Source organism: Thermobia domestica, chromosome 3, assembly GCF_964235325.1.
Source record: "Thermobia domestica chromosome 3, izTheDome1.hap1.1, whole genome shotgun sequence".
Classification (NCBI taxonomy): Eukaryota; Metazoa; Arthropoda; class Insecta; order Zygentoma; family Lepismatidae; genus Thermobia; species Thermobia domestica.
This window is the reverse complement of record NC_137456.1, coordinates 350,308,294-350,320,982: the sequence shown is the minus strand read 5'-3', so window position 1 is coordinate 350,320,982 and position 12,689 is coordinate 350,308,294. Positions and strand designations below refer to the sequence as shown.

The 12,689-nt window shown below is 37.3% G+C and overlaps 1 protein-coding gene across 1 annotated transcript in view; it reads right to left on the bottom strand.

Annotated features, from left to right (window-relative positions):
- Positions 1–12,689, bottom strand: part of LOC145681296 (uncharacterized) — a 510,716-nt gene that overhangs the window by 57,747 nt on the left and 440,280 nt on the right. Inside the window, exons 7-8 of the mRNA XM_081752944.1 lie at positions 10,154–10,485; positions 3,591–3,682 (exon numbers count right to left, since the gene is read on the bottom strand). Of these exons, the coding sequence (XP_081609070.1) occupies positions 3,591–3,682; positions 10,154–10,485 (424 nt within the window). The remainder of the gene's footprint in view (positions 1–3,590; positions 3,683–10,153; positions 10,486–12,689) is intronic.

The window sequence follows — 12,689 nt, the reverse complement described above, 5'->3', positions numbered from 1 at the left end:
TTCGGTCTATTTAATGGACGGGTTCCGCAAGAAAGTAATGCACCCCGCCCGTGGTTGCTCGTGCTTAGACTTCTGTCCTCGTGCACAAGTGCACCCTCAAGATTTGTCCCTTAACCTTGACACCTAAGTGTGTAACCCCCATTCACTGAGGGAGTGGGATACGCCCACTGCGCGGCCAGACCGAAGTCCTGACTCCTGAGTGCCAACCAGTTGACCTACTGGTGGAGGCGGTCCTGCTAGCGAGTCAGGTCCTACCATACTCTGCAGGCATGGTGTCCGAGCGTTATAAGGCGAGCTCACCTCCCGCACATGTTCACCGTTACCCATGTTCCTGGGATTAGTTCCCATGTGCTACCGAATCCCACGGTATGACCACAACCCGGCAGAGTCCAACCCAATCCGGGAACCTCAGGCAATGCCCGAGGGGGCTCGTGTCCCGGCCCTGTCTACCTCTATCGTTCAATTGGCAACCGCCGTGTGTAGAGGTACCACACACACGTCGAGATGCTGTGCATCTCATCCCGGATCCAATGGTACGTGTAAGTCACCATTTGAGTTTGGAACCGGCCTATATCCTGCAGGATTACCTCCCATTCGCGGAATTCGTACCGTTCCCCAGATATCTGGGATTGGACCTTTTCCGTTTCCGTTTGGTCCTCCTGCAGGCAGGAATCCGACTCTCCCCTCCCGGTAGGATCGTCCAAGCAATACGGGACTACCTCTCTTTTACGTGTTGAGGTACCACGTACACGCTGAGATACTCAGTATCTCTTCCCGGACCCAACAGCACGTGTAGGTCGCCGTTTGGGAGAAGGGCCTTGAGAAGTAAAACCTGTCAACTTGGCCACCTGCTCATCTTGGACCTGCATTTTCCCATAAGACATTCATTACCTATTACTCTGTAAGTTGGCCACCTGCCTATCTTGGAAGTTGGCCGCATTGAAGCTATGTTTACCCTATAATGATGATGATAATTTTACCTGCGTATCTTGGCAACGCAGAAGACCGTTTTGTTATTTTTCTTAACTCTTTCGTATTCTCATATAAGAGGCAGATGTTCTGTATTTATGACTGGAAACAAAGAAGCATGGATTCCACGATTTATTCTTGGAGGTCAATGGCCAGAACACTACCCTGATAAAGGAGTGGTGAAGGCAAATGTAAATAAGAAAAAGCACGTAATTCATGAAATGGTTGTACGCATTTGTTTGCCCTGTCTGTTTTAGTAAAACAATTAGCTACATTGGCTCCTTGCATCAGTGGAGAGCTTTAGAAATTACGGAAAATTCTCAAGGTTAAAGCTAACCATTTCAATTATCATGGCACCTGCGGGTTGTCGAAAGGTAGCGGAGGTTTTGAGATATGAATTTCCTTAAGATTTTCTCAAAGCATCTTTTGCTCCGAGGGAAACACTTGTAGCCCATTAACAAGAGGTCGTTAACTACAAAATTCGAATGTGCATACTATATAAATTATATTGTTATGATTACTCTATACAGGGTGGGCCATTTTAATTAATCCACGGAAATATCTGAAAAATTGTAAAACATAGAAGAAATATTTGAAGTACACGTTATATATTGCTAAGGGGGAAACCCAATTCCGCCAAAAGTATCCCTCCCCGCCACCCTAAATGGGGGTAACGGGGGGTAACTTTGAAATGTCAAATGGGAACATGGGTCGAGTAATACCTCGTTCGAAAGGTCTTGGAAAACTAAGTAACGCTGTACCAAAAGATGTTTCATATTGTGCACCAGTTTCAAAATGGCCGCCATGATATGGTTCGGAAACTCCAGTACTCGTAGTATGAAAACCATGGAAAGTAAATGAATGGAACCAAATTGAAATACGTAAATATCATAGGGCATATCGAATGATGTAATCCCTGTGATCCCAGTGGCCTCCCTGAAGGGGTCTTGTGGGCTAACTTCAAAATTTCAATGTCCGACCGGACAACGGTTCGGGCGTACGCTTGACCTACCCAATGCTGTTTGGAAGGCAGACTTCATACATAGAGAATTGGTGCACTAAGTTAACGCGGATGGCCACAGTTACATTTTGATTAACTATTAGCATTCATGTCATATTGTGAGCTTGAGGGACGAAACGGTGTGTACGTATATCCCCGAAATGCTTTCTGAATAACCAGCACGCATTGCATAAAAGTTTCTCTTTTTTTAGTCACTACAGCGTCATCCTTACAAACAAATGTTTCAACCACACCATACCTATTTGTAAGGTTAGCCTTAATTTACGAATTAAAGTAGAGTTTTCGTTTGAACTTTCACTTTACTTTCCACCCCACTCACATACAGAGCGCAGGGAGAGATTATTTTGCAGGACTTGGATTTCTCTCTATACATCATGGCAATTTTACTCTAATATTTTTATCTCTGTTGTATTATTCTCGAGCCTTGGAACGCCTCCGTGGGTTTCCTATTTAATTTTCGTTATTTTCATTTATGTCTAACCGTATTCATACTATGGGCACTAGACGTTTTCTTAGACACAGTCACCATGTCTTTGCGATCATTTTGAAAACGGTGTCTCATGTCGAAAATTTTCTTACAGAAGCTGTTTGATATTAATTTGTCTATGTAACGTGATGTTACTCGCTTCAAGCTGCTATTTGAAATTTTCAAGTTGGCCCCGGATACCTTTCAGTTGGCCCTTGGAGTCACCCCGACAACATCTCTCGATGTGCCTTACGTCAGTTAGCTACTCCAGTTTTCTTTTGTTGATTTATCTCTAATCGCTTTCATACTACGGGTACTAAACATTTTCTCTGACACGGATACTATGTTTCGGCAGCCTTTTGAGAACACTGCCATTTCACATCAATCGTTTTATCCTGCAATATGTTAGATTTTGCAAGATTTATCGAACGAGGTACCACTCGACTCATGTTACTATTTGAAATTTTGAAGTTAGCCCCCAAGTCCCCTTTAGGGAGGCCACTGGGATCACAGGGACCACACCGTTCGATATGCCCTATGATATTTATGTATTTCAATTTGGTTCCATTCATTTACCTTCCATGGTTTTCACACTACGGGTACTAGAATTTCCGAACCATATTATGGCGGCCATTTTGAAACCGGTGCACAATATGGAACATCTTTTGGTACAGCGTTACTAAGTTTTCCAAGACCTTTCGAACGAGGTATTACTCGACCCATGTTCCCATTTGACATTTCAAAGTTACCCCCCGTTACCCCCATTTAGGGGGGCGGGGAGGGATACGTTTGACGGAATTGGGTTTCCCCCTTAGCAATATATAACGTGCACTTGAAATATTTCTTCTATGTTTTATCATTTTTCAGATATTTCCGTGGATTAATTAAAATGGCCCACCCTGTATACAATGTTTAAAAGTAGCTGTCGTGCCATTGCTTACTAAAATTTTAGAATCAAGTAATGCTAGAAATCGTATTCTAAAAATACACCAATCACACTTATTTTCAGTAAGTTGGTCATTTTTCAATGGAACCGTTGGTGGCCAACATAGACAAAGTTTACTGTATTATTAGAGAAAGTATTGAAGCAGAAACTAATTATAATTTATTATAATTTCAGCATTTTTTACTTACTTTTGACTATTTCCAGATCGTCTAACGGAATTCTCATGAGAAGTTTATACTTGTTAGCTTCCAGTGTACTCGCCAAGCTTCCTGGACAACTCCTGAAAATGGTTAATACGTTTCATTAGTATGCCTTAACACTAAGGTTAGTTTGGATATACTATATATAATTCAAAACGTAAATAAAACTATATTACACTTTTGCACACTTGAACTAATACACTACATATCTATCTTGGCAGTGCGCAACGGGAATAAAAATAAAAGAAAATATAACATCAAAAGCAATGAAAAATAAAGATTGACCATTTCCAATAAAATTTTTCAAAAAGGGCCGCGGTGGCTCAGTGGTAGAGCGTTCACGTCTGGTGCACGGGGTCCTTGGTTTGATTCCAGCTCGTGCCAAGTGAACTTTGTGGTGGACAAACCATCTGTGTGGGTTTTGTCGGGGTTCTCCCGTTTCCTTCCACTTTCTTTATTCATTTCTCATCATCACCGTATCATTTAGCCTAACTGGCATAACCGTGGGACGTAAAACTTAAAGATTTCATTTTTTTATTTCAAATGTTTCAGTCACCACATATTTCCCAGCAATTGTTTATTTGGGGGAGAAATTATTCTATAGTTTTAAAATGCACATGGCTCTGTTCACAAACAATCAACACATATATGTATTTATAAACAACTCCATGTGCGTTCTACTACGAACTACTATAGTGGCAGACGAAAGGAACACCTGCGACAAAACCAGTCACGTGACGAAGAAGAACCACCTACGCCACCGTTACACTGGAGCATACAACAGCTACAAAACCAGAAGGATATCTATATCTTGTATCAGTCTACGGTTGGTTACCTTCTCTCCTTTGGCTTGCTTGGAGCTCTGGGAGCTGCCTAATCTAAAAGCTTTTAGCTTAATCGGAGCTCTAGGCCTCCTTTTCTGCCCACTTAGTTTGCTCGAAACCCTGTGGAATTCCTAACCTCAGCCACCCAGCTTGCATGGAGCATTGGGGATCCTAAATCCACTCCATCTAGCTTGCTTGGAGCTCCGTGGATATCCTTCTCTAGACTGTTCGGGCCTTGGGTTACCTTTCTTTACCCAGTATTAGATATTTATTTGCATTAGATTGATTTTTGTATTATACCATTTATAATAAAGAGATATTATAATAAAATTCGGTAATGGGAGAAAATGTTCCCGTGTATAATTTGCTCTACCTGTATTTTACCTAAGAAAAACTTTACAGTATGAACTCATCTAGTTATTATTATTATTATTATTATTATTATTATTATTATTATTATTATTATTATTATTTGGCTCACATATAAATAAAATAATACACAACCTCAGTTTCCTCAAAAATCAACGTTGCAATATCATCGTCACTTACATTGTTCCTCATTGCCATTTTTATACAAACACAACCGGATAAATACGATGCACAATCACTTGTTCACATCAAAGCATATAGCCTGCTAAGAACCAGAAAGAGTACAATTTACCTTATCTGTTGCCTAGATGAGGAAACTTGTTGGACATCTTGCGACAGCAAAACTAGCAAACAAATGCAACACGAAAAATCGTGTCGGACGTCTCTCGACATTGAAGTAAAACAGAAAGATAATTATTCGTAGAACTCGGACGTGTGAGCGGAAAAGATTAATTTTTAAGTACTTTTTATTATGTAGTTTAGTAAATGTTGAGAATGCGATAATATTAAATGTTAAGTGAGTCCACAAAAGCGGTAAAATGCGGACAGTAAAGCATAAGAAATAATCTATATAAATAAAAGTGAAAGTGACTATGTTTGTGACCTAATAACTTTTGCACACCCGACCGACTTCAATCAAATTTTCAATATAAGTGAGGTTCGAGCCTGGGATGGTTTTTATCATTTCCCTTTGACGGTGCAACTTAAGAGAGGAGAAGGGGGAGACATTTAAAAATGAACGAAAATGACCGATATTAGTGTCGAATCCATAGTTTTCGGGGTCATTGAGATGAATAGTGACACTTCCGATGCTGTTAAAATCCAAATTCAGCTCCCATTAGTAGATAGTGACAAGTAAAAATGATTGAAAATAACTGATATTAGTGTCGAATTAATAGTTTTTGGGATCCTTAAGTTGATTGGTGAAAGTTTTGGTGCCCTTTATGCCCAAAATGAAATGTATTCTCATCGTGCTAAGAACGCGTATTCTGTTAGTAATAATAAATTTTGTACAGTAAAGGAAAGAATACAAACATGTCAGCAACTTTGGAATTTGCTGAACCATGTAAAATTTAATATTACATATTTTGATGATTTATGTGTTAATTACATTTTTGTTTCGCTTATGTGAAAAGCACTTTCGCATCATAATAAACTACAATTCGAATAGATCTTAATTATTTTTGGTCACTACATTAACTCGAAGTAACCACTACATTTATTACCTTATCTTTCTCTCTCCTTTCATTTACCAAGCTTCCTAATATCACCTACAAGACTAACTCGTACTGAAATCATTACAAATCAACAGACATAAAGAAACAAGAATAGAATATTGAAGGACGATAAGTCTACATATATACCTATTTCACTTCTCTCAAGTTGCTCAAATATTCCAGAAGCCACAAGGAGTGTCTGGGTAGCATTCTTTTTACTCGAACATGATCTAATAACAGACGAGCAACATGGCTTGTTAAAAGGGAAATCAACGGAAACTGCAATATATAATTTTGTAGAAATTGTGATAAAAGTTTAGATAGTAAGGAGAAATGTGTAAGAGTTTTTCTTGATCTTTTCAAAGCATTTGACTTAGTGTCACATAGAAATCGTCTTTCAAAGCTACAAGATTATGGAATAAGAGATATTGCGGCGAAATGGTTTAAATCGTATCTGGAAAACCGGCAACATATAGTAGAAATTACATACAGTAACAGAGAAACAAACGAAATTATATACCAAATATATCGGAAAAACAAGAAATATCGTGTGGAGTGCCACAAGGATCGGTATTAGGGCTGTTATTATTTTTAATATACAGTAACGATCTAGCAAGTAATATTGCTCGAGCAGAAGCATCCCTTTATGCAGATGACGCTAATATTACAGTAAAAGGGAAAACAAACGAGTGTCTTGAAGGTAATGCAAATTAAGTCATTTATAAACTATCTCATTGGTTTCAAGGAAATACGAATTGAATTTAACATTGAAAAGACACGAGCAATCAATTTTCACCACCTGCGCAACAAACATGCACAACCTACGAATACTTTAGTTGAAAGTAACGAAATAGACTATATGAAATCAACCAAGTTCTTAGGAATTTGGATAGATGAAAATCTCTCCTAGGATATGCATATAACTAAGCTTAATAATAAATTAAATCAGATTTATTTCGCAATTAACGTACTTAAAACGTGTTAAAGTACTACTACTACTAAAGACTAAGTTACGTGTTAAAGTACTAAGATTCTACTTTAAAAACAATTTACTTTGGGTTATTCCAGTCGAATTTAAGATAATGGCATTATATTTTGGGGAAATATACACAAAGCCAAAGTAATTTTTATAATATAGAAAAGAATAATAAGAATTATGGCAACTGCTAAACCAAAATATCATTGCAAAACAATATTTAAAAAACTTCGTATACTTCCAGTATCGTGTTTGTATATCTTAAACTTACTGATACTTGTAAAGAGACATCTAGAGAGTATCCTTACGCGAGTAAAAGAATATCATAATCATGATACAAGAAACAAACATCTTTTTTCTATTGTAGAACACAGAATTATATTATATGAAAAAAGGCGCTTTACAATAAACTTCCCAAAGATACAGTATAAAGGCTCAGAATTCTGTTGCCAAATTAAAAAAAAAAAAAAAAAAACTCCAGAAATATTTATTACAATACTGCTTTTACTCGGTAAAGGAATACATGAACTGCTAACTTCGTGAAAAATTTATATGATCCGAGTAAGTCATTACTTGTTTCTATCATTAGATATATGTGCAAACATTTCTTCATAATCTGAAAATAATATTTAGTATAACTTTATTGTAAACAATGATAACATGCAAAATGTAAGGCACGATTATTAATCTAGTGTATGTAAACTATATTATAATTGTTTCTTTTACATTGGTATTTATATATAAATGACGTGTCCACTTCAGATGCATTGTAATACAGTGCTAAATGTATGTAAAAAGGACGAAAAATGAATACAATACAAGTAAATAAACATGTATGCTTCAGGAGTTAGAAATTAAAAAAAAAAAAAAAAAATAGTAAGAGTCCACATTATTTAACAACATATATTTCTAATTAGAACAGAAAAATACGAAGTAGTTACTTTAGCTGATAAGAAAATTAAAAAGAGTTCAATATAATTTTAAGAAATTGTAAGGTATGTACGACCTCCGAGTGGTCAGTCTTCTATTCGTGCTTCATTACTGCGAATCACTGAATTAAAATAGCACTTTCACTAACATTTGACAACGTAAATTTGGTTATTTTTCTTTCCAGTGCGCACGAATAATTTGAAATTTACTGGAAATAGTTGAGCACGAGGGCTTTTGTTGAAGTCTTAATGCATTTTTTTTTTAAGATATCGGGTAGAAAGGGGTGGAGGGGGGGATAAAATTATGAAATTACACCATTTAATACTTTTAATAGTTCAAAAGTTACGATTAAAAGAAACTGCTCAAATTTTTGTTTTCCCAATTCTGACAATTAAAATTAATATTTCCTAGAAATAAATATGGATGATCTACAGCCAAGTTTGAAAAATACAAAAGAGACAGGGACGGCTTTAGGATTTTAATTTTGGGTAACTCCCCTCGCTTATGGATACATATACACATATGATTGACTGATAGTAGGAAATTACTTTTATAGTAGTGGTTGATGTTATTTGTTAAATAATTATCTACCATTAATATAAATAGTGGAAAATATATTTACTCTTTATTGTATCCTTTAGCGTTTATATATTTTTCAAAATTTTTGGGTAGGTCGGTGCCTACCCGCTCTACCCACTAAAGCCGTCACTTAAAGAGATGAAAAGGCACCTCACTCTTTCACCTAAGAAACATAATCCGTTATAGGATTTTCATTTTCCAACTTGAAGGCAAATGCACTTCGGTCACTAGTATCTAAGCCTTATTCGTGCACATCATGATGTACGACAGCAGAGCTCCCTCATGGAGAATATAAGTTAGCGTTCCCATCTTGGGTACAACGTGACCCCCAGTGGACATGGGTGCCAGAAGAAAACTTTCTAGGGGTGCCATCTCCCTAGTTGCTATATTACGTTTGTATTTTTATTTGTATTAAGAAAATCTTTAAAAATTTAATGCATTTTCGTGAGTCAGGGGGCAGCACACTCCCCCCCTTCGAACGTCCATGCCGGTGGAATGTATGGAGTTTGAATGTAATGGTAAACTGTAAGCCCATGTCTCATATAGGGCATCGATGCAGGAAAAGTACCTGCCTATTCCCTCTTCCATTCCTGTTTGAAAAGGAAATACAGACAATCGAAAGAATATATTTGTGTGTATGTGTTTTCTACATTGGAGCACAAACTTTGGGGAGGACAGACTGTTGGGAGGACTGAGGTGTATGGAATACCCTCAGGAAAGAAGGGGTCCGGGGTCCTTCCCCGGATTATATATATATATATATATATATATATATATATATATATATATATATATATATATATATATACAGTGTTTCAAAACAACACCGACAACGTTTGGAAGGTGATTCCTGGCACCAAGGTAAGACAAAAGTATAGACCAACCTCGATACACAAATGCTTCCTATCGGAATTATAGGCTGCCGAAAACATGAGAAATGAATTTTAAAGGTTCATTGCTCCAAAACTATGGGACCAACCGTAGTCGGGTCAAGACTTCACTTAAGAACTAATATGTAAGCTATCCGAAAATCCATGTTTCAAAATCCTAAGGTACTCACGCAAGAATTTTTATAAAGGGCGTTTAGCTATGGGCATATAATTTGAAGTACTTAGCAACTACCTCTTTAAAAATTTTGCGGAAGTACCACAGGATTCTGAAACTTGCATGTTTGGATAGGCACATACTAATTCCTATGTGAAATCTTGGCTCGACTACGGTAGGTCACGTAATTTTAGAGCTATGGAGCTTTAAAATTCATTTTTTTTCATGTTTTCGACAGCCTATAACTCCGAAAGGAAGCATTTGTGCATCCAGATTGGTCTATACTTTTTACGTTATCTTGGTGTCAGGAATCATCTCTCAAACGTTGTCGGTGTTATTTTGAAACATCCTGAAGCTCCTTCGTGTAAATTGAAAGACTATATTTGTGTTATTTATTGTTTAATATGTAATCGAGTAACGAGCTTTGTTAGTGTGTATGGACTACTTCCATTGTTGTGCGTGCGCACATTATCACCGTCTTTTGCTGTTGACTCAATGAGGTCAATGAGTTAGGGCACAACGTTCTTTAAAGGCAGAAGATAATTGGAATTTTTAGAAGGTGACTATAAATCTAAAATCATATGATGCAATGTATTCTACATTTCTACGTACGTGGAGGGCTTACGTATTGTTCCACTTTTCCTCTTGATGCTTGTAATGACGAGGAGATCAGAAAAAAGGAACAAACATCTTTCCTTGCGAGTGCCTTGTCCACTGGCCATCGTCACGAGATCATGGCGGATGAAGTTCCTGTCCGGAGACGTCAAGTTGATCAGCCCTTCTATGATGGACTCCAGCTCCTTCAACGTTTGTTGCTGTTGTTCATATTCCAGTGCTTCTTTCTCTGTGCAGTTGATTTTCACAGCCAAATCATGGATTTCCTTCTGCGCTTGCATCAGAAGTTGGTGGTCAGGGTGAGATCTCTCAGTGTGTTTGAGCAGCATCTAATCAAAAATGAAAACATAACAAATATAGTCAATGAAAGTATACAAAATCACAAAAACCTTAATCCTAGTTCAATAGCAAATATTGTTGCGCTAGAAACATGCGTGATACCATCAAAAAGACCTATTTCTTTATCTAGTTTTCACGAGGAAAAAGCGATTTATGTTTTAAGCCAAGTAACTAAAATTCTTGAGAGAATATCACAGCTATACAGAGATGGACCAGTAACCGTAGGTTCCCTTAAGAAAGTTTCCCTCGACTGATACAAAATTTTTCCCTTTTCTTATCAAATTTCCCCTAGTTTGTTAGGTGTCCAATTCCTACGACAGAAGTTAGGTATAAATATACCACATTGACTTGATCCCTAGTCTTCCGTTGCAAGCGCTGCTATCGGCTGAAGGAATTCCACTCGCTTTCTGTCGCTTAGCAACAGCTGAACCCTTATTGGCTCAACGCGTGGGTGTGTGAGGGTGTGGGCTTTAGTTCGCATTTTTGCCACGGCTCAAGACATTTTGGCAGCACAATAATAAGATTAAATTAGATACATTAAAGGAAGTGCCAACATCACTTGTTTTATTCATTTGGTTTTTGCTTCTATTTTTTTTTTTTTTTTTTTTACTTTTTCCTTCACCTTCTTTACAAAAAGATACACACAAACACAGCCGGTCAACAATGGATGCAAACAGGGAGGGATCCAGGATTCTCTAAGGAGGGGGGGTGCACCATAACTACCAAAATAACCAGTCTCATTGAAACTCTTCAAAGTGACATATGACAATATTCTTTACACCTGATAACGCAGATACATAGAACGTACCGAGGGAGGGGTATTTTAAAGAGGGTCGCAAGTGATGTGCAGGAAAAATTGTTCTTTTCTCTTCCTGGTTTAAATTTCTTCCCTACTTGACGAATGTTATATTACTTTGCTTAGTGAATCCGTTTCCTTCAACCTTCAGAAAATCAACTTAAACTATTGCTTTTGCAAAACTCCTCTTTCTTTTAATTTCCAAACGGAAACATGACGGCAGAAAGTTTCGAAAAATGTTGCTATCTTCACTGCTACCTTCTCATTTTAGATAGTGTATATTTACAACGAAGGGGGGTGGGGTGCACGTGCACCGGTGCACCTCCCTAAATCCGGCCCTGGATGCAAATTATGCTACTTTGAACAGACATACACACACACTATTGCTATTTGTTTATAGCAATAACATTATTGCTGTTTATTTCTGAAGAACAAAGAACAATTTAAGCATTTGTATTAGTCAATCAGTCAGCATGAGAATTTCGCTGGTTTTAAACGTTTTATATATATAAAAATAACTTTTCCTTTTTGCTAAATCTAGCTAAGAAATTTCCCCAGATCAGGAAATTTTCCCTCACACTACGAACACTGAGATGGAAAAATTCACCTCAGTGTGAAATCTAAGGCAATTTAGTGCATGAAATTTTAGTTCAAAAATGTGAATCTTTCCACCGGACAATTCAAAATATTCTAAAGATATAAAGGTAACCAAGAAAGTTCTGCCGCTTTTCGTGGAGATCTGTGTTCAATTCAGTCTTGGGAAGTAACGTAACGCAAGTAACGCGTTACTTGTAACGCGTTACTTTTTAAGTAACGTTTCCTAGTAACGCGTTACATTTTTTCCAAAGTAACTGTAACGGTAACTCGTTACAAATTTTTAAGTAACGTACCTAGTTTGCGTTACATTTCGGATGAGTAACTACAATATATGTGTATTTTTTTTCGGAAACAAATGTTTCTTTCCTGTAAGTGAATTTCTCAGAATGGAACAATGGAGCATGAACGATGTCAGTGACCGACAATTCCTGCACTGTTCGCCTTTTCCCGTTTCGCCTTATGATCTCTAGCAATGAAATTTGCATGTAAAACCTGTTATCACTTTTCATCTTAATGCAAGGCGGAACGGAAAATCTCGATGTGCATTTTCCCGTTTCGCCTTACGAACTTTACGTTGGTAGGCTTGCAAATACATTCATAGATACAATTTGATTTGTTTATTTACATAACAAAATATAATACCACTTGCTGTTTTTGGAAGATGAGGACAGCCTCAGGGAAATCACGTGTACTGATTGCAAGCACCTGGAAGATTTTGTCTTAGAATTTGACAGCTCCAAATCAATACATTCAGTGAGTGAACTACGAGTGCAATGTTACTGGTAGTTTATTTTACTTTGG